The sequence below is a fragment of the Nicotiana tabacum genome, chromosome 4 (assembly GCF_000715075.1).
Source record: "Nicotiana tabacum cultivar K326 chromosome 4, ASM71507v2, whole genome shotgun sequence".
Classification (NCBI taxonomy): domain Eukaryota; kingdom Viridiplantae; phylum Streptophyta; class Magnoliopsida; order Solanales; family Solanaceae; genus Nicotiana; species Nicotiana tabacum.
The window spans coordinates 141,400,467-141,421,919 of record NC_134083.1 but is presented as its reverse complement, the minus strand read 5'-3'; the positions used below and the strand labels follow the sequence as shown (position 1 = coordinate 141,421,919).

Genomic DNA, 21,453 nt, shown 5'->3' with positions numbered 1-21,453 from the left:
TACGTGAGTTGATTCTTGAGGTGGCCCACGGTTCACGGTATTCCATTCATCCGGGTGCCGCGAAGATGTACCAGGACTTGAGACAGCACTATTGGTGGAGGAGAATGAAGAAGGATATAGTGGGGTTTGTAGTTGGTGCCTTAACTGTCAGCAGGTGAAGTATGATCACTAGAGAATGGGTGGATTGCTTCAGAGGATAGAGATTCCAGAGTGAAGATGGGAGCGGATCATCATGGATTTTGTAATTGGGCTTCCACGGACTTCGAGGAAGTTTGATGCTATTTGGGTGATTATGGATCGGCTGACCAAGTCCGTGCACTTTATCCTAGTTGGTACTACTTATTCTTCAGAGCGGTTGGTTGAGATTTACATCCGAGAGATTGTTCGCCTTCACGGTGTGTCAGTGTCCATCATTTCAGATCGGGGCACACAGTTTACATTGTAGTTTTGGAGAGCCGTGCAGCGAGAGTTAGGCACCCAGGTTGAGCTGAGTACAGTATTTCACCCTCAGACGGACGGACAATCCGAGCGCACTATTCAGATATTGGAGGATATGCTACGCGCGTGTGTCATTGATTTTGGGGGTTCTTGGGATCAGTTTCTACCGCTCGCGAAGTTTGCCTACAACAATAGCTACCAGTCAAGTATTCAGATGGCTCCGTATGAGGCTTTGTATGGGAGACGGTGTAGATCTTCGGTGGGTTAGTTTGAGCCGGGTGAGGCTAGGCTATTGGGTACTGACTTGGTTCAGGATGCTTTGGACAAGGTTAAATTGATTCAGGAGCGGCTTCGCACGGCACAATCTAGACAGAAGAGTTATGTCGACAGGAAGATCTGTGATGTTGCTTACATGGTTGGGGAGAAGGTTCTACTCAAGGTTTCACCCATAAAGGGTGTAATGAGATTCGGAAAGAAGGGCAAGTTGTGCCATCTGTATATTGGGCCATTTGAGGTACTTCAGAGGATTGGGGAGGTGGCTTAAAAGCTTGCCTTGCCACCTAGTTTGTCGAGCGTGCATCCAGTATTTCATGTTTTTATGCTCCGGAAGTATGTCGGCGATCCGTCTCATGTTTTAGATTTCAGCACGGTTAAGTTAGATGGTGATTTAACTTATGATGTGGAGCCGGTGGCCATTTTGGATCGGCAGGTTCGAAAGTTGAGAAAAAATAACATAGCTTCAGTGAAGGTGTAGTGGAGAGGTGAGGAGGCTACTTGGGAGACCGAGCGGGAGACGCGGAGCAAATATCCACACCTATTTGAGACTCCGGGTATATTTTTAGACCCGTTCGAGAACGAATATTTGTTTAAGTGGGGGAGGATGTAATGACCCGGTCGTTTCGAGAGTTGTAGCCCAGTTCCCCCATTTACTGTTCATTTTGTACTTTATAGCTGTTATGTGACTTGCCGGGGTAGTCCGTTTGGGTCCGGAGAGATTTCAAAATGAATTGAGACACTTAGTCTCAAAGTTAGAAGTTTAAGTTGAAAAGGTTGACTGGATATTGACCTATGTGTAAATGACTCCGTAATGGAGTTTTGATGGTTCTGTTAGCTCCGTTGGGTGATTTCAGACTTAGGGGCATGTCCGAATTGTGATTTGGAGGTCCGTAGTTGAATTAGGCTTGAAATAGCGAAAGTTGAATTTTTGGAAAGTTTGACCGGGAGTGGACTTTTTGATATCGGGGTCGGATTCCGATTTCAGAAGTTGGAGTAGGTCTGTGGTGTCATTTGTGACTTGTGTGCAAAATTTGGGGTCAATCGGATGTGATTTGATAGGTTTCGGCGTCGTTTGTAGAAATTAGAATTTCAAAGTTCATTAGGCTTGAATCTATGTATGATTCGTGTTTTTAATGTTGTTTGAGGTGATTTGAGGGTTCGACTAAGTTTTTATGATGTTTTGGGACTTGATGGTATTTTTGGTTGAGGTCCCGGGGGCTTCGGGTGAGTTTCAGATGGTTAGCGGATTATATTTGGACTTGGCATTTTGGTTAAAGACTGCTGGTGTTTGCTGTTACTGGTTTCCTCTTGTGTGTTCGCGAGGAAGGTCTTGCGTTCGCGAAGTGCATCTGGAGGCAGACGAGGAGTTGTTCTTCGCGATCGTGAGAGGGAGCTCGCGTTCGCGTAGAAGGGGTGAAGCAGGCTTGGGCACCAGGCCCTAAGGCATCGCGTTCACGGTCAGGTGGACGCGTTTGCGTAGGCCAAGCTAGGAAAAGTCATCACGTTCGCGAGGCGGAGTTCGCGTTCGCGAAAGAGGGTTTTTCTGGGCAGTCAAGTTTGTGCTTCGCGAACATGAGGCTCTTTCCGCGTTCGCGAAGAAGGCGCACCTGGGCAGAAAATAAGTTTTAAACGAGGGTTTTGGGTTCATTCCACAAAATTGATTTGGGAGCTCGGTAGAAGGCATTTTTTGGAGAGATTTTCACGTGGGTATTTGGAGTAAGTGATTCCTATCTAGGTTTGGTTAATTTTCATGATTATGTCTTTGATTCTATCATTAAATTTGCGATTTGGGGTGGAAGATTGGGGAAAATGAAGAACAGTTCTTACGCTAGATATTTGAGGTTTTGGATGGGATTTTGATACCGGATTTGAGTAAGTTTGGTATGGTTAGACTCGTGGTTGAATGGGCTTTCGGATTTTGTGATTTTTGTCGGATTTTGATACGTGGGCTCGGGGCCCGGCTTTAAGCCGATTTCGGATTTTTGATTAATAACTTCGTACTTTCTTGTGGAATTGATTCCTTTAGCCCGTATTGATTGTATCGAATTGTTTGTGGCTAGATTCGAGACATTTGGAGGCCGATTTGCGAGGCAAAGGTGTGTTGGAGTAGAGATTTATTTGGATTGAGGTAAGTAACAGTTCTAAATCTGGTTCTGAGGGTATGAAACCCCACTTTATGTATTTTGTGATTGGTTTGGAGGTGACGCACATACTAGGTGACGGCTGTGTGGGCGTGCACCATGGGAATTGTGACTTGGTCCATTCCATGGAACTGCGAAATTGAATAACTTATTGTTAGCTATATGCTCTTCATGTGTTATAGAAATTTGACTGCAAATCATGTTAGAAATCATGTTCAGGCTATGTGTTGGTACTGTTGGGACCCACAAAGGCCATGTTACATGTTGAATTACTTGCTAATTGTTGGTTATACTCAGTCTCAGTTTTATTTACATATCATATCTCAGTCTCTATTATTCCTTATTGATACATCATATCATTGTTGTGTGGGCTGATTTTTATGATTTCTGAGAGCCCGAGAGACTGGAGAGGTTGATGACTGAGTGAGGCCGAGGGTCTGATTGTGAAGATATTTATGGGATCGGGTTGCACGCTGCAGCATGTTTCATTGATTTATGCCATTATTGGCTTGATATAGCGCTTGGGCTGAAGGAGCCCCTCCGGAGTCTGTACACACCCCCCAGTGAGTGCAGGTACCTACTGAGTGCGAGTGCCGAGCGATTGAGAGGAATGAGTGACTGTGAGGAATGAGTGATTGTGAGGTTGGAGTGAATGGGAGGACTGAGTGATTGTTGCTCTGAGATGATGCATTTGATTTCATTATTGTTGCACTTAACTGTCGTATATCACTGTTTGAAATTTCTGAGAGATGTTACATCATGTTCTACTTGAACTTGACATGTATAAACTGATTTGATTTAAATTGCCGGACTTGAAAGTGTGTCTATTTTCCTATGTAGAGACTACTAGAATTGAACTATAACTGTGTAGCTCGTCACTATCTTAAGCTCTTTATTTAGTCTTGTTACTTACTTAGTTGGTTGTACTCATGCTACACCCTACACTTCTTGTGTAGGTCTAGGTATTTTCGGACACGGTGGGTGTTGATTTCTTCGCACAGTTGATCTTTTGGGAGATTCCGAGGTAGCTGCCCGGCGTTCGCAGACCTTGCTTCTCCAATTATACTTTGAACTAGACTAATAGAACTAATTTTGAATTAGATTGAACAATTTTGAACTTGTTGTAATTTCATAGTTTTTGCTTGGTTTTGGATTGTGATGTTTAATTGAACTTTAATTTGTTAGTTTTAAAGTATTAATTGGATGTTTGGTTGTTGTTATTGTTGGATGTTTGGTTGTATTTGTGGTGAATTAGGGGTTGTATGTGGTGAATTGGTGGTTATTAGATGTGAATTGGGGGTATTGGTATGTTGTTTTTATTTGGCAGGTGATGTAGCTACCAAAACAGGCATTTTCTCTCAAAATTAATCCCAGAAAACCGACCAACCTTGATCGGTAACTAATAAAAAAAAATTTAAATTGCAACTTACCGACGAATGTTGGTCGGTTAATGCACATTGAATTCCCAGAAATTCAACATTACCGACCAACTTTGGTCGGTAAGTTGCCTGCCCTGTCCAGTTTACCAATCAACGATGGTCGGTATTTTTAAATTTTAATTATTTATAAAAAAAATATATTTTCCAATACCGACCAAAATTGGTCGGTAAGCAAAATTAATAAATTTAAAACACCGACCAAGTTTGGTCGGCGGTAAAATTAAATTATTAAAATAATATTCCGATCAATATTGGTCGGTAAGTCAATTAAATTGTCAAATGGTCGTGTAGATTCAGTAATTTCCGACCGTCTTTGGTCGCTCTTCCGACCTTCAAAATACCGACCACACGTTAATGGTCGCGTTTTGGACTGTTATTGGCCATTACCGACCGACTTTGGTAAGTTTTTCCCGCATTTCTAGTAGTGATTCAAAGCACTTAATCCCATGTTTTGTGACACAAAAAAAAGTATCATTTAGAAGGAAAAAAACAAATGAGTTACAGATTTTGAGTAATAAAACAAATGAAGTACCGCGACTCCCTTAAGTGCAAATACGTGTACAACATTTTAATTGAGTAAGCACAAGTTACAAAGGAACTTGTTGAGAGCAGGTCTTACAACTCTTTTTAAGTAACACACTCTTCTCCTAGCAAAATCTACATCTGGAAATAAAACTAAGTACGCCGCTTCCTATCATCATCATTCTCTTCATCAGAATCACCACTCTCATGGAAACGTGGATTCTTCTCCTACAGCAAATAGCACTAAAACCGAAGAGGGGAGGAAAAAAAGGCAGCCCGGTGCACTAAGCTCTCGCTATGCGCGGGGTCCGGAAAAGGGCCAAACAGAAGGATCTATTGTACGCAGTCTTATCCTGCATTTCTGCAAGATATCTATACAAACCTTTTTGCACTGTCCAATTTTACATTATTTCAATTTAAAAGTTGGCGAGCACAGAGTACATATGAAAGTTGGAACATGTCTGGATTCATGATCAGAGGTTCTTCGAGATTCACGGTCATAACTCCTCTTTGGATAATCTGACCGATGGTGGTCATCTTCCCTGTGTCGCTTGCGATGATAGTCTGTTTTCCTCATAAGATAGTGTTATTAGTTAAATCTATTATACTGAAACAGTAGACAGAAAAATACAATGTTGTAGAGCATTAGAACTGAATCAAAAGCTTTGAAAAGCATACCTCTACCGTGCCGATAAGAACCTCCATGACCATGATTTCCACCATGTCTACCATCTGCAGTTTTTATTGTATCAGTCATTGCCTTAGACACAGTAAAAGGTCTATATGTGTAACTTTTTTTATTAACATATCGGATTGCAAAACCTAAGGCATAACCAAGTTTGAGCATGGCAGATCGATAAATTGTGATGATGTGAAGTTATTGGAAGTGCAAGAAAAACTCAGTTGAGCTTGAAGGTCCAGTGAATCAGCTATTTAAAGCTTAATTTGATATCCTAAAGGGGTTGTTTCAATCTCTTCCTTTCACTTTTTCCTTGTTAGAGAAATCTCAAGTTAAATCTGTTTTTCAATATATTAATGAAATGCAGCATTAATTTGGAAAAAGCCACTTTAATTAGCTCAAAATGTAGAACTGGAACAAAACCAAAATCTTTTAACAACCAGTGCTCATTCTGACATAATTCTTCTAGTCGTACCCATTTCATTTGCAACAGAGCATTCAGAATAAAAGGCACATATATTCAAACTAGTGAGGTGTCACGCAACAAATAGACAGGTTTTGGAGTAATAAAATCTAAATCTACAGTTAAGAGGCGCTCCAATTTGAGAGAATTAAGCTCTTTGCTAGGACGCAAGAAAGAGTCAATATTATCAAAGAAACTACTGATGTCGAAGTTAATTAAGAGCCCTTAAACTTACAGTGAGGTGGCCGCATAACTGGTGGGTAAGCGCCCAATGATCCTGTACCATAATCCACAAGCTGTCTTTGTGCTTCCAATTCCTTTTGGGACAATTTTCCATAACCACCTCGACGTATAACTAGTTAAAGTATTAAAAGACAGTCCAATATTCTTAAAATATAAATGGATAAACAAAAGGGGAAAGGGAGCCTTGGAGCGATGGTAAAGTTATTTCCGTGTGAACTATAGGTCACGAGTTCGAGCCGTGGAAGCAGCCACTAATGCTAGCATTAGGGTAGGATGTCTACATCACACCCTTTGGGGTACAACCCTTCCCCCAACCCTGCGTGAATGCGGAATGTTTTGTGCACGGGGCTGCCCAAATGGAGAAAGGACAGAATGATTTCTTAAACATGTTGCTTGGACTATCATGCAAGAGTTTCAGCCATTTGACAGATAAGGTGATGAAAACTCACTTAATTGATTAACCATAAAGTATAGAATTTCTGTGCACATTCATGGGTTAGACCATAAGTCTTTCTTTGAATTAAACCATGTAAACAATATCAACCATCTTTCCTATCCTTGATTAACATATCTATGAGCCAATATGCACCTCCACAAAAGAATAAATGAAGATCTACTTCGAGGTACTTCCTTGTAACATAAATAACAAAGAAAACCATTGCCTTGTTAAAACTTTGCAATCATTCCATTGGATACAAGATGAAATTTCCACGTCTTTCATCAAGTTGATTAATTCACTTAAAGCAAAACACAACTAAAGAAAAATCAAGGTCACTAAGTCCTTGAGAAAGACTGCTCAAGAGGTTAAAAGCTTTTTTTTATGCACTACCTTATCTAGAGGGCTGTGGTTCTTGTAGATGGTGATATAGAACCAAAAAAGACAACTAGATGCTGATGCATCAGCCTTTTGATGCCCCACAGCTACTTGTAGGGTAAGTGCTTACTGAAAGAAATACTTCCTAAGAGGCGCTTGAGTAACCTATGATGTTGCATCAACAAAGAATAACCAAAACTCAAGCATTATTGTGTATAGAGGAATAATTTACACAATTACACATATTACCTTGTCAAGTACCACATTAGTTACACTCGCCAAGTAGTCAAGTTACACACATATCTACACAATAACGTCTAAGCAATTAAACTATATCCTTTCTGTCAATTTACTTGCACCATACTGGCATAAATCTTTCAAGATGAAAGCATCCCAAGTTTTAACAGATTCTTTTTTTTTTAAATCAAAAGAATACCAAGTTTTAAAAGATTTTTACACACACTTGCCTGCTTTTTTGCTGACAATCGTAGAGAGCATTTACAGAAACTTCACTACTTAAAAGTACTTAGTCCTAGTGGTTCCATACCCTTTTTATTTGCAATGTTCATCAATTTTGCCCATTATATGAGCAAAACATTTTTTCCCGGGAAAAAAAAATAGCTAAAAGAGCTGAAAGAAAACTGTTAAGGCATGCTTATCAATTGAAGAGAAGGATACCTGGATCATAGTCTGTACGATATTCATCGCGCACCCGGGAAAAAAAGATGTAAATCAAATGAAATGCTGGCATGAATCTCAAGATAAAAGAATAAAACCACTGAGGAGAGTAACTGTCCACCACTCCTACCGTGGCCCCATTGTCTACCTTCTTTGAAATCCCCAATCCAAATCCACACGAATAGCGTGATCATCAAGAATTGTCCCACTGATATCAAAACCAGTCTTCCAAACATGTAACAATACTGCGTAATGCTCGATCTTGCCCCGTCGCCATCACTCTATGCAATGCAGACATAAAAGTAGAAGCTAGCTTCATAAAGAATACAAAGGGGAGAGTAGTATCTTAGTGTGATAACCAAGTAAATCAACTTCAGTAAGAAAACATGTAAAAATTAGATGAACAGGTATGACTAGCATTGAATATTGACAAGGCAACCATCCTAGGAGGATTTAACTATGACTTTAGATATAGAAAAGGACTGAAAAAGTTTAAAGAATTTTCCACCTCTCAATCATAAATTAATACTTAAAAGGTGATTTCCAAGTCAGTAATCGGATAAAGTGTCGATATAAGGAAGAAAAAACACAATATCCCTTTTCTGAATCACAAATCTATTTTCTCCTCCACTTTAAAACTCTGAAGCTTCCATATCCCTTTCTAAATTTGAATTTTCCAGGTTGTAAGTTATTCTCTTTCTGGTACCTACGCTAGGTCCCTATAGAAAAAGAAGATGAATTTGTTTCTAAATATAATGCTAGAAGTTGGAGAAAGTGGTCGAATAAGTAAGGATATCGAACTTGAGGAATTATTACTTTCAGATGCCAAAATATGCATAGCTCAACATCAGTGGTCAATGCATTCTGTTGTCACTTCTTAAGACTCATCTTCAAGCCTCCTACACTCATCTTTTGATCTTGTTTCACTAATCCGACTTCTCTTAGTTGCTCTTGTTGTCTTATTTTTAGCAGCTTGATATCACAGATAATAAGAAGAGTGATCCTACACCAACAACCCAAAAATATGAAACAACAAAATTCTTTAAACAAAAAAACATAAAACAGAACATCAAGAGAAAACGTCAAACAGATCAAAGAAACAGGACATCGACAAATGAGCAAAAGCAAAATAAAAAAGAGCATCTTTCATAATTGAACTTTTCATTATAAACAATAAGAATGGACTCTAAGAGTCACAGAGAAAATGACAACATCATCTACACTGCACAAAATCGATGATGAAAAAATGTGTTGGTTGTTATTCTAACACCAACATAATCTAAATATCCAATAAGTCAATGTCAGAATCATGCTCCTAAGATTTCACAAATATCCCAGTTAAAAGTACCCTAATTTAAAAAGTTGTCTTGGATTTCAAAGAAACTCAAGAATAAAAATACCCTTTTCAAAAATCTACCAAGCTTCAATTTTCCAGAATTAGTATAGCAAGTCATTCTGCACTGAACCGTGATCCCCAAAATCCAATATAGATTCCCAATCAACTTCCTCCTCATCACCTTCCTGATAATAGCATTCTTGATTTTCCACGTTCACCATTCCAAAGAATTCATCAGAATCAGTCTGATTTATAATAACCAACATTCCATCTTTTGATTCTAGTTATCCCATAGAGAAAACATCAGACGAGGTACTCTCCAACTTAGACAAAATCATAGTACTCTGTTCTGAAGGGGTTTGGAGATGAACCCCTTCTTGCAAGACACGATCAATGAACCTCTTATACTCTACAATAGTAGCAATACCGTTTCCTCTGATTTCTGATCTGGGGTTCTTCTTAATCGCACAGATTACAAACTCTTTAGCTTCGTCAGATTTCAACTCCTGAAGAAGATAGTCAGCCAAGAAATACTCCATCATCAACCAGCGGCCATTCAAAGAGGAGTCTTTCTTGTGTTTGTAAGTCAAGCTTCTTTTATACCCAATAATGAGACTATCATCCTCATCAAGAATTTTCTTGCCTTTATTCTGCTGTGTCCAAGTCCCATTACCAGTAGTTCTGTTGAATCGGGCATCAGTGGGCTTCTTCTTCTTCAATTGGGTGAGAAAGTAATGGGTTTTCTTGGAATTCATGTCTCCAGTTAATTGCCATGGCTCTTTGCTGTAAACATCTGCAAAGACAATCAATTCTTCAGTTGGTAAGCATTTTCCAGCCACAAATTTCAACAATTGCATTATCAGATCAGTGTCAGAGGGACGAAATTTAGCACTCTTCTCCATTGGTTCCCTTCTTTCTTGAAGACAGAGAAGAAAAATGGCACAAAGTCACTTTTTAGAATGTGAATGACAGAAAACTAGGAAGAACAAACAACAATAAGAAATAGCGTATCTTAAGTTTCAGGAGTCCAAGGTGGGTGTCGGAATATATATAGACAGATTGTTTCACTTTTGGAAACTAAAATTTAGGACACCGGAAAAACACAGCTGTAACTCCGCCGTTTAAGAAACTAAAAATCCTGTTAACATTAGTTAGTGTGTTAGTTTCATGCCTTCCTTTTAATGACCAAAGCAACTTTTTATAATTTGGAAATTTTGAACTAATCTTTTTTCAAATCGTTGGAATCTCTATAATTTTATTTTATTCAAGAACTTAAATGATTTGATTAAAGAAGTTATTATTATTAGGCCAATCCTTGTCACGACCCGGAATTCCCACCGTCGGGACCGTGATGGCGCCTAATATTTCACTTGATAGGCAAGCCAACGTTAGTGTTTTTTGCAATATGTATTTCTGTAAATAATGAAACGGTAAACTTTCTGAAACAGGAAAAACAGAAACAGAACGTTAGCAAGAAAAGAATGTCGAAATAATTTCTGAAAAAATAATTTAGGAATAAATCGAACTCACTGAATGCACAGTGTGTTGGTACCAAAAACGCCGATGTAACAGCGAACCACTCGAAGGCTGTAAAACACACTGAAGATTCTGTGCAGAAGAAGAAGAAGAAGAGCAGAAAAATTCGTAAGGAAAGATTCTGGGATTCAAAGCATATTTATAGACTTTCTGGCACTGTTTCTGAAAAGGTTTACAACCTTTCAGAAAATAGCCATGGCTGTTGTAACGGGCTGTTTGAAATATTACGGGAAAACGGATTTAAAATAATCCGAGAAAGAAAATGGGCCTGACTGGCGGGTCATGGGTTATTCCGAATTGAATTTTTGTTAATTAATTTAATTAATTAATTAATTAATTGAAGGAAATTTTGTCCAAAAATATTAATCAATCAATCTTTGACAAAATCCGAAGCCGAAGCTGAAGCCGAGCCGAGCGAGCGACGGCGTGAGGCTTGCCTTCTTCTTAACTTTTTAAGAGTTAGAAGAAGAGCAATTGTATATATACCCGTCAAAGGCCTTTTCTTCCTCCAATATGGGACAATGTCCCTTTGCCAAGGAGGGAAACTCAAATATTTTATTTTTTCTCCATTTCTCATTCACCCTCTTTAAGCTAGACCGAGCTTAAAATTAAACTAAACCAAGCTTAAAAGCCCAACAATCACCCATATGAATGGGGAATGGCTATAAAATAAAGGAATACACGGACGCGTGTGTGTTTTACATGCAAGAATTAATTGCATCTGGATAAGTAGGTTTCCCTTTGAACTTTCCGTGGTGAACTTATATCGGATATACTCGGTCAATCGGTAGATTTGATATCTTTGAACCGTCGAGCTTTGTTGTATACCTAGACAACATAAGTCACATAATTAACCCTTAACCATCTATGGTTCTCACGATTGTGTTCGTTTTAGTCATGAACACCGCCTGGTTTCATGAGTGCTTAGAGAATGGGCCATTACTTTCATTCCCCTTGAAGCGACTTACACTTCACACTCACATAGGTGATTTCTAAGCGTGTAATCCTACACTATCTGGTCATATCCTACCAGACATAGCAAATCATTAAAAAGCTTTAAGCTTTATTGACTCATCAAAAAACCTTAATGCTTTACCTCGATTTATGAACATTGTCTTCATCACGAGAATGGGTTGAGTTATTTGAAAATATTGAACAGTCATTCATAACTTTATTTGATCTCTTTGAACCTAGCTCTTGGGATCTCCAGTCTGCTAGGTAGAGTTACCGCCATTATGACTTGTCATAGGCCTTAATCTCATTCCCTTTGATGATCTTTCAACTGCCTCTCTAAATAGGCTTTTTGTAAGTGGATCCGACACATTATCACTTGACTTTATGTAGTCAATCGTGATAACACCACTAGAGAGTAGTTATCTAATGGTATTGTGTCTCCGTCGTATATGACGAGATTTTCCGTTATACATACCTATTGTCGCTTGACTATCACAATGTATACAAATAGGTGCCAAAGGTTTGGGCCAAAATAGAATATCTTCCAAGAAATTTCGAAGTCATTCAGCTTCTTCACCGGCCTTATCTAAAGCTATGAATTCAGATTCCATTGTAGAACGGGCAATACACGTTTGTTTGGATGATTTCCAAGACACTGCTCCACCCCCAATTGAAAAAATATATACACTTGTGGATTTAACTTCAGATGATCCAGTAATTCAATTTGCATCACTATATCCCTCGATCACGGAGGGATATTTATTATAATACAAAGCATAATTTTGGGTATGTTACGGAGGGATATTTGTTATAATACAAAGCATAATTTTGGGTATGTTACGGAGGGATATTTGTTATAATACAAAGCATAATTTTGGGTATGTTTGAGATACCCCAAAACTCGTTTCATTGCCATCCAATGTATGTGATCAGGATTACTTGTAAACCGACTCAGTTTACTAATAGAACATATTATATCTGGTCGCATATAATTCATGATATATATCAAACTTCCCAATACTCTTGCATAGTCCAGTTGTGAGTCACTTTCACCTTCATTCTTTTGAAGTGCATAACTCACGTCAATTGGAGTCTTGGCAATTTTGAAATCCAAATACTTGAACTTGTCAAGTACCTTTTCAATGTAGTGAGACTGTGATAATGCTAGACCTTGTGGAGTCTTGTGAATTCTGATTCCTAAGATCACATTAGCAACTCCTAAGTCTTTCATGTCGAATTTGCTAGCCAACATGCACTTAGTAGCATTTATATCTGCCATATTTTTGCTCATTATCAACATGTCATCAACATATAAATAAACAATGACTTCATGACTTGGAGTGTTTTTAATGTAAACACATTTGTCACACTCGTTGATTTTGAACCCACTTACCAACATTGTTTGTTCAAATTCGGCATGCCATTGTTTGGGTGTTTGTTTAAGTCCATAAAGCGACTTAACAAGTTTGCACACTTTCTTTTCTTTACCAGGAACCACAAAACCCTCAGGTTGTTCCATGTAAATCTCTTCCTCCAATTCTCCATTTAAGAAAGCTGTTTTAACATCCATTTGATGGATTTCAAGACCATACACTGTCGCTGGTGCCACTAACACCCTAATAGATGTTATCCTCGTTACTGGCGAGTAAGTATCAAAGTAATCAAGGCCTTCATTACATCTCTAACCTTTGACAACAAGTCTTGCCTAATATTTCTCAATAGTGCCATCAGCTTTTATTTTCCGTTTAAAGATCCATTTCAAACCTAAAGGCTTATTTTCCGGAGGAAGATCAACCAATTCCCATGTATAGTTATCCAAAATTGATTGAATCTCACTATTGACTATCTCTTTCCAAAACGCTGAATCAGAAGATGACATAGCTGCTTTAAAAGTTTAAAGCTCATTTTCAAGCAAGAATGTCACAAAATCTGGTCCAAAGGAAGTAGATGTTCTTTGACGTTTGTTACGCCTTGGATCTTCTATACTTGGAGTATTTTCCTTTGGTTCTTCTCGAGGTCATTTAGGTTTTTCACTTAACGACTCGCATTCAGTTTTATATGGATAGATGCTTTCAAAGAATTCAACATTATCTGATTTCATTACCGTATTAACAAAAATTTCAGGATTATCGGATTAATGAACCAAAAATCGACATGCTTTACTGTTTGTAGCATATCCAATAAAAACGCAATCTATAGTTTTTGGTCCAATTTTAACCCTTTTAGGTAAAGGAACTTGTACCTTTGCTAGACACCCCCACACTTTGAAATATTTCAAGTTGGGTTTTCTTCCTTTCCATTTTTCATATGAAATAGATTGCGTTTTGTTGTGGGGTACTCCGTTAAGTATTCGGTTAGCTGTAAGGATAGCTTTCCCCGACAAACTCTGCGGTAATCCGAAACTTATTAATAAAGAATTCATCATTTCCTTTGATGTCCGATTTTTTCTTTCCACAATTCCAATGGATTGAGGAGTGTAAGGTGCAGTAGCTTGATGGATAATTCCATATTCCAAATATATTTCTGCAAACGGAGATTAATATTTTTCACCCCAATCACTTCCAATCATTTTGATCTTTTTATTCAATTGATTCTCCACTTCATTCTTGTATTGCTTAAATGCTCCAATTGTTTCATCCTTACTATTAAGCAAATAAACATAACAATATCGAGTGCAACCGTCAATAAAAGTAATAAAATACTTTTTCCCACCTCGAGATGGTGTCGACTTCATATCACAAATGTCAGTATGAATTAAGTCTAAAGGATTTGAATTCCTTTCAATAGACTTATAAGGATGTTTTATAAACTTAGATTCAACACATGTTTGACATTTTGATTTATTATACTCGAATTTAGGCAATACTTCTAAATTAATTAACTTCCGCAAGGTTTTGTAATTTACATGTCCTAAACGAATATGTCATAAATCATTTGACTCTAATAAATAAGAAGAAGCTGAAATTTTATTCATACTGTCAACAACCATTACATTTAGTTTGAAAAGGCCCTCTGTGAGGTAGCCCTTTCTAACATACATATTATTCTTGCTTACAACAACTTTATCAGAAACAAATATACATTTGAATCCATTCTTAACAAGTAAAGAAGTAGAAACTAAATTCTTCCTAATAGTAGGAACATGAAGAACGTTGTTGAGCATTAACACCTTGCCGGAAGTCATCTTCAGGAATATCTTCCCATAACCTTCAATCTTGGTTGTTGCAGTATTTCCCATAGAAAGCTCTACTTCGGGACCAGCAGTGGAGTAAGTCGCAAATGCTTCTTTTACAGGACAAACATGTCGAGTGGCTCTAGAATCAATCCACCACTTCTTCGGATTTCCAACTAGGTTACATTCTGGAAGCATTGCACACAGATCATCAATGTCATCATTCTTCTCCACTATGTTGGTTTGTCCCTTCTTCTTATCCTTTTTCGGGAGACGACAATCAGGGGCTTTGTGACCAGCTTTTCCACAATTGTAGCAGCTGCCCTTGAATTTCTTTTTGTTCTGCTCCTTAGTCTGTCCAGAAGACCTCTTTCTCTTCTTACTTTTTAAAGCAGTCTCCTCAACGATATTAGCTCCCATGATCGTTGAATTTCCACGAGACTTCTTCTCGGCTGTTTTGTTGTCTTCCTCAATCTTGAGACGAATCACAAGATCTTCTAACTTCATTTCTTTGTGCTTGTGCTTAGGATAGTTCTTGAAATCTCTCCACGAAGGAGGCAATTTTTCAATCATTGCAACCACTTAAAATGTTTCATTCACGACCATACCTTCAGCAATAAGATCGTGAAAAATAAGTTGAAGCTCCTGAACTTGGGTTCCAACAGTTTTGTTGTCTATCATTTTATAGTCTAGAAACTTGACAACCACGAACTTTTTCAAGCATGCATCTTCAGTCTTGTACTTCTTCTCAAGTGCATCCCATAATTCTTTCGAAATATTCATCGCACTGTGCACATTGTACAAGTCATCCTCTAAAGCGCTTAAGATATAGCCTTTGCAAAGAAAATCTGCATGTTTCCATGCCTCAACAATCATGAATTTCTCGTTGTCCGGCATGTCCGCAGCAAGCATTGGAGGTTCTTCACTAGTGAATTTCTGCATACCAAGTGTGGTAAGCCAAAAGAACACCCTTTGCTGCCATCCTTTGAAGTTGGCTCCAGAAAATTTCCCCGGTTTCTCGGCCGGTGGAACAACAGTTCGGCTTGACGAGGCTATCGTTGTTGCCGCAACAGTCGCAGAAGGATTTCTGTTATCAATTTCCAATTTTCACTGTCAATAACAGAAGAGTTCAATTAATGGCAGAACATAGAATGGTAAACAATATTGTAATTAACAATAAGCAGTACATTTAATAAATAAAAAACCAAAGTTTTTATATTTGTTTCACAGAAAACGATGATATTTTTATGTTCTTCAAATCGTTTCTGAATTTCAATACTCTGATGAAGTTTTTATGTCCCTTTGCCAAGGAGGGAAACTCAAATATTTTATTTTCCATCCATTTTCCATTCACCCTCTTTAACCTACACCAAGCTTAAAATTAAGCTAAAACAAGCTTAAAAGCCCAATAAGAGAATCATTAATCCAATTCTTGTACATTTCAGTAATTGACAACAAATAAACTATAACAAGTTAAAAGAAAAGCGGAAATTCATAACAGCCTCAATATATATATGCTACTACCCGGATCTGGAGTCACAATTCACGAACTTCTAAGATTTCACTACAAGTAAATGTCTGAAAGAAATACAACTGTTTTCGAAATGAAAGGAAACAGTAAAATGAAATGTCTAGAAGGGGACTCCAGGGTCTGCGGACGCCGGCAGATCTACCTTGGGTCTCCTATCGGATGAATCCAACAGCTAACCTCACGATCAGCTCGAGCCGGTACCAAAATCTGCACAGGAAGTGCAGAGTGCAATATCAGTACAACCGACCCCATATACTGGTAAGTGTCGAGTCTAACCTCGGCGAAGTAGTGACGAGGCTATGACAAGACACCTACAAATAAACCTGTGCAGTATAACAATATATATATATATATATATATATATATATATATATATATATATATATATATACACACACACACACAAATAACAGCAATGAAAGAAACCACACAAGTAATATTGGGAGGGGGGACATACTAAAGGGATCACAAGATAAAGGATCACCGCAGTAGTAAGAACTTGATTAACCGATATACTTTGAACAAATAAGGACAAGTAACCACAGTAAAAGAAAATGCACGGCATCACGCTTCGTGCTTTTACTCTCAACCTCACTATATGAATCAATAGAAACGGCACAGCATCACCCTTCGTGCATTAACTCTCTCAAAACATGGCACGGCATCACCCTTCGTGCATTAACACTCACAATATGGCACAGCATCACCCTTAGTGCATTAACACTTACAAAATGGCACGTCATTACCCTTCGTACATTTACACTCACAAAACATGGCATGGTATCACCCTTCGTGCATTAACACTCTCCCTCACCAAAACAATGAACAATAACAACATGGAGATAGAAATAACAAGAACAAGTCTTACTTCAACATTTGGTTCCACAACTGGGGGCTCTGGCTGCTGCTCAGCTGAAGATGCGGTACGGGTTCTCACCATCTATGAGAGAACAAGAGTAGAAGAGTCCGATTAGCACTTATAGAACAAAAATCGCACGACAAAGAAGAATAGAAGTGAAATTGTTCCTAAACTCCGTAGCCTCTGGAAGATGAGTACAGACGTCTCCGTACAGATTCTCCAGACTCTACTAATCTTGTTCATGAATCGTGAGACCTAGGCAACCTAGTGCTCTGATACCAACTTTTCACGACCCGAAATTCCCACCGCCGGGACAAGATGGCGCCTAACATTTCACTTGCTAGGTAAGCCAACGTTAGAGAATCATTATGCCAATTCTTATACATTTCAGTAATTGACAACAAATAAACTATAATGAGTTAAAAAGAAAGCGGAAATTCATAACAGCCTCAATATATATATACTACTACCCGGATCTGGAGTCACAATTCACTAACTTCTAAGATTTCAGTACAAGTAAATGTCTGAAAGAAATACAACTATTTTCGAAATGAAAGGAAACAGTAAAATGAAATGTCTAGAAGGAGACTTCAGGGTCTGCGGATACTAGCAGATCTACCTTCGGTCTCATATCGGATGAATCCAACAGCTAACCTCACGATCAGCTCGGGCCAGTACCAAAATCTGCACAGGAAGTGCAGAGTGCAGTATCAGTACAACCGACCCCATGTACTGGTAAGTGTCAAATCTAACCTCGGCGAAGTAGTGACGAGGCTATGACAAGATACCTACAAATAAATCTGTGCAGTATAACAAAATATATACAAATAACAACAATGAAAGAAACCACACAAGTAATCCTAATCCTCAACTGATGGTAGCCAGACCTCAAATCGATCTTTGAAAACACCTTGGCACCCTGAAGCTCATCAAATAAGTCATCAATCCTCAGCAATGGATACTTGTTCTTGATAGTGACTTTGTTCAACTACCGGTAATCAATGCACATCCTCATCGACCCATCTTTCTTCTTCACAAATAACACGGGTGCACCCCAGGGCGAGACACTGGGTCTAATGAAGCCCTTATCAATCAAATCTTGTAACTGTTCTTTCAATTCTTTCAACTCTGGCGGGTCCATATGGTATGGCAAAATAGAAATGGGCTGAGTACCCGAAACCAAATCAATACAGAAGTCGATATCCCTGTCAGGTGGCATCCCCGGCAGGTCTGTAGGGAATACCTCTGGAAATTCTCGGACAACTGGTATAAAATCCATGGAAGGAACCTTCGCACTAGAATCGCGGACATAAGCTAAATAAGCTAGACACCCCTTCTCGACCATACGTCGAGCCTTCATATAAGAGATAACCCTGCTGGTAGAATGGCCAGAAGTCCCTCTCCACTCTAATCAAGGAAACCCCGTCAAGGCTAAGGTCACTGTCTTGGCGTGATAGTCCAATATAGCGTGATAAGGTGACAGCCAATCCATACCCAAGATAACATCAAAATCAACCATATCAAGAAGCAAAAGGTCCACACTAGTTTCAAGACTCCCGATGGTAACTACACACGAGCGATAAACGTCGTCTACTACAATAGCATCTCCCACAAGTGTGGACACATACACAAGAGCACTCAAAGAATCACGAGGTACAACCAAATATGAAGCAAAATAAGATGACACATAGGGGTAAGTAGTTCTCGGATCAAACAGAACTGAAGCATCTCTATTGTAAACTGAAACAGTACCTGTGATAACGGCATCAGAAGACTCAGCCTCAGGCCTCGCTAGAAAAGCATAACATCGGGGTTGGCCCCCACCAATCTGGACTGCATCTCTGGGACGGGCCCTAGCTGGCTGGCCTCCACCTCTAGGAGCCTGATCTCCACCTCTAATGGACTGACCACCACCTCTGGCTGCTTGACCCCTTCCTCTAGCTGGCTGAGCGGGCGGTGAAGCACCCAGTGCCGGGACCATGGCACGAGAACCCTGATGCTGAGAATTGCTTGATGCACGAGGAAAAATCTAGCAATGTGCCTCGGATCACCACACGTATAACAGGATCTCAGCTGATGTGACTGCTGACCCTGAAACTGACCCTGTCGACCTGAGTAACCACCCTGAAAACTCTGGAGTGGAGGTGCACTAATAGGAGCAGGTGGTGTACTATAGGCTAACTGATCAGAATAATGCATCTGAGGGTAACGACCACCTGAGGCTCCGTGGGATGCTTGGAGTGCTGAATGGAACGACCTGGGAAGATGGCCTCTACCAAAAGTACCTCGGCCTCTAGATGATGCTACACTGAATCCACCGGAGTGATGCGGCCTCTTGTCAGACCCCTGACCACTCCCCTGAGCTAAAACCATCTCGACTCGCCTGGCAACATTGGCAGTCGTCTGAAAAGAAATCTCACTCTCAGTCTTCTTAACCATCTGCAATCTGATAGGCTAAGCAAGCCCCTCAATAAACCTCCTCACCTCTCTCTCTCTCTCTCTCTCTCTCTCTCTCTCTCTCTCTCTCGGTAGGAAGCAGAAAAAGAGCATGACGGGCCAAATCCACAAAACGGGTCTCGTACTGAGTGACGGTCATACTGCCCTGCTGGAGATGCTCGAACTGCCTGCAATAGTCTTCTCTTAGTGTAACAGGAAGGAACTTCTCAAGAAATATCTGAGAGAACTGGTCCCAAGTAAAATCAGGTGACCCAGCTGGTCTGGTCAACACAAAATCATTCCACCATCTCTTGGCGGACCCTGTTATCTGAAACACAGCAAAATCGACCCCATTGGTCTCCACTATTCCCATGTTCCGCAGCACCTCATGGCCCACTGTAGTGAACTGGAAAGAGCTTGGTGAACTTGTCCAACCTCAGTAAGCTCTTAGAAGACATAGCTGATCCACCATCGGCCTGTGCCGCAACAACCGGCTGAACCACTCTGACTGGCTGAGCTGCTGGAGTTTGGTACTGGGGAGCCATCTGCTCCGGAGTGTGAGTAGAAGGAGTCTGTGCTCCTCCTCCAGCCTGAGAGACGGCTGGTGCCATGGAAAAAGTGCCAGTCTAGGCTACACTCTCCATAAGGCCCACCAAACGGACCAAAGCATCCTGAAGTAACGGGGTGGCGATCAACCCCCCTGGGACCTGAGCTGGTCCTGCTGGAACGGTTTGGGCTGGAGCCTCCTCATCATACTCTACCTGAGGCTCTGCCGCTGGTGCTGCTGCTCGAGCTCTGGGCTGAGCCCTGCCCCTGCCTCGGCCTCTGGCACGGCCTCAGCCTCGACCTCTGCCCCTCGTAGGAGCTGCCACTGGGGGCTCTGGGTGCTGCTCAGCTGAAGATGCGGTATGTGTTCTCACCATCTATGAGAGAACAAGAGTAGAAGAGTCCGATTAGAACTTAGAGAACAAAATTGCACTACAGAGAAGAATAGAAGTGAAATTGTTCCTAAACTCCGTAGCTTCTGGAAGATGAGTACACACATCTCCGTACAGATCCTCCTGACTCTACTAAGCTTGTTCATGAATCGTGAGACCTAGGCAACCTAGTGCTCTGATACCAACTTTTCACGACCCGAAATTCCCACCGCCGGGACAAGATGGCGCCTAACATTTCACTTGCTAGGTAAGCCAACGTTAGAGAATCATTATGCCAATTCTTATACATTTCAGTAATTGACAACAAATAAACTATAATGAGTTAAAAAGAAAGCGGAAATTCATAACAGCCTCAATATATATATACTACTACCCGGATCTCGGATCTAGAGTCACAATTCACTAACTTCTAAGATTTCAGTACAAGTAAATGTCTGAAAGAAATACAACTATTTTCGAAATAAAGGAAACAATAAAATGAAATGTCTAGAAGGGGACTTCAGGGTCTGCGGATGCCGGCAGATCTACCTTGGGTCTCCTATCGGATGAATCCAACAGCTAACCTCACGATCAGCTCAGGCCAGTACCAAAATCTGCACAGGAAGTGCAGAGTACAGTATCAGTACAATCGACCCCATGTACTGGTAAGTGTCAAGTCTAACCTCGGCGAAGTAGTGACGAGGCTATGATAAGATACCTACAAATAAATTTCAGCCATAACAATATATATATATATATATATATATATATATATATATATATATATATATATATATATATATATATATATATATATATATACACACACACACACACACACACACACACACACAAGTAATATTGGGAGGGGGGCATGCTGAAGGGATCAGAAGATAAAGGATCATAGCAATAGTAAGAACTTTATTAACCGATATATTTTGAAAAAATAGGGACAAGTAACCACAGTAAAAGAAAATGCACGACATCACCCTTCGTGCTTTTACTCTCAACCTCACCAT

General features: G+C 39.8%; 2 protein-coding genes across 7 annotated transcripts; both read right to left on the bottom strand.

Annotated features, from left to right (window-relative positions):
* Window positions 1-4,969: 4,969 nt before the first annotated feature.
* LOC107769860 (nuclear cap-binding protein subunit 2-like) lies at window positions 4,970-9,295 on the bottom strand. The gene is made up of 4 exons (XM_075251083.1): window positions 9,160-9,295; window positions 6,194-6,313; window positions 5,448-5,548; window positions 4,970-5,044 (listed from the first exon to the last, which is right to left on the bottom strand). Exons 1-4 carry the CDS (start codon window positions 9,293-9,295, stop codon window positions 4,970-4,972), a joined length of 432 nt encoding a protein of 143 aa, XP_075107184.1.
* Window positions 5,522-10,103, bottom strand: LOC107769858 (NAC domain-containing protein 41-like). 6 transcript variants are annotated; one of them, XM_075252546.1, is made up of 4 exons: window positions 9,094-10,103; window positions 8,510-8,696; window positions 6,194-8,006; window positions 5,522-5,548 (listed from the first exon to the last, which is right to left on the bottom strand). In XM_075252546.1, exon 1 carries the CDS (start codon window positions 9,929-9,931, stop codon window positions 9,314-9,316), a length of 618 nt encoding a protein of 205 aa, XP_075108647.1. In that variant the 5' UTR covers window positions 9,932-10,103; the 3' UTR covers window positions 5,522-5,548; window positions 6,194-8,006; window positions 8,510-8,696; window positions 9,094-9,313. The 6 variants fall into 6 exon arrangements, with proteins under 6 accessions (XP_075108647.1, XP_075108648.1, XP_075108645.1 ...); XM_075252547.1 differs by having other exon boundaries at window positions 6,194-8,002; XM_075252544.1 differs by having other exon boundaries at window positions 6,194-8,696.
* Window positions 10,104-21,453: the final 11,350 nt, after the last annotated feature.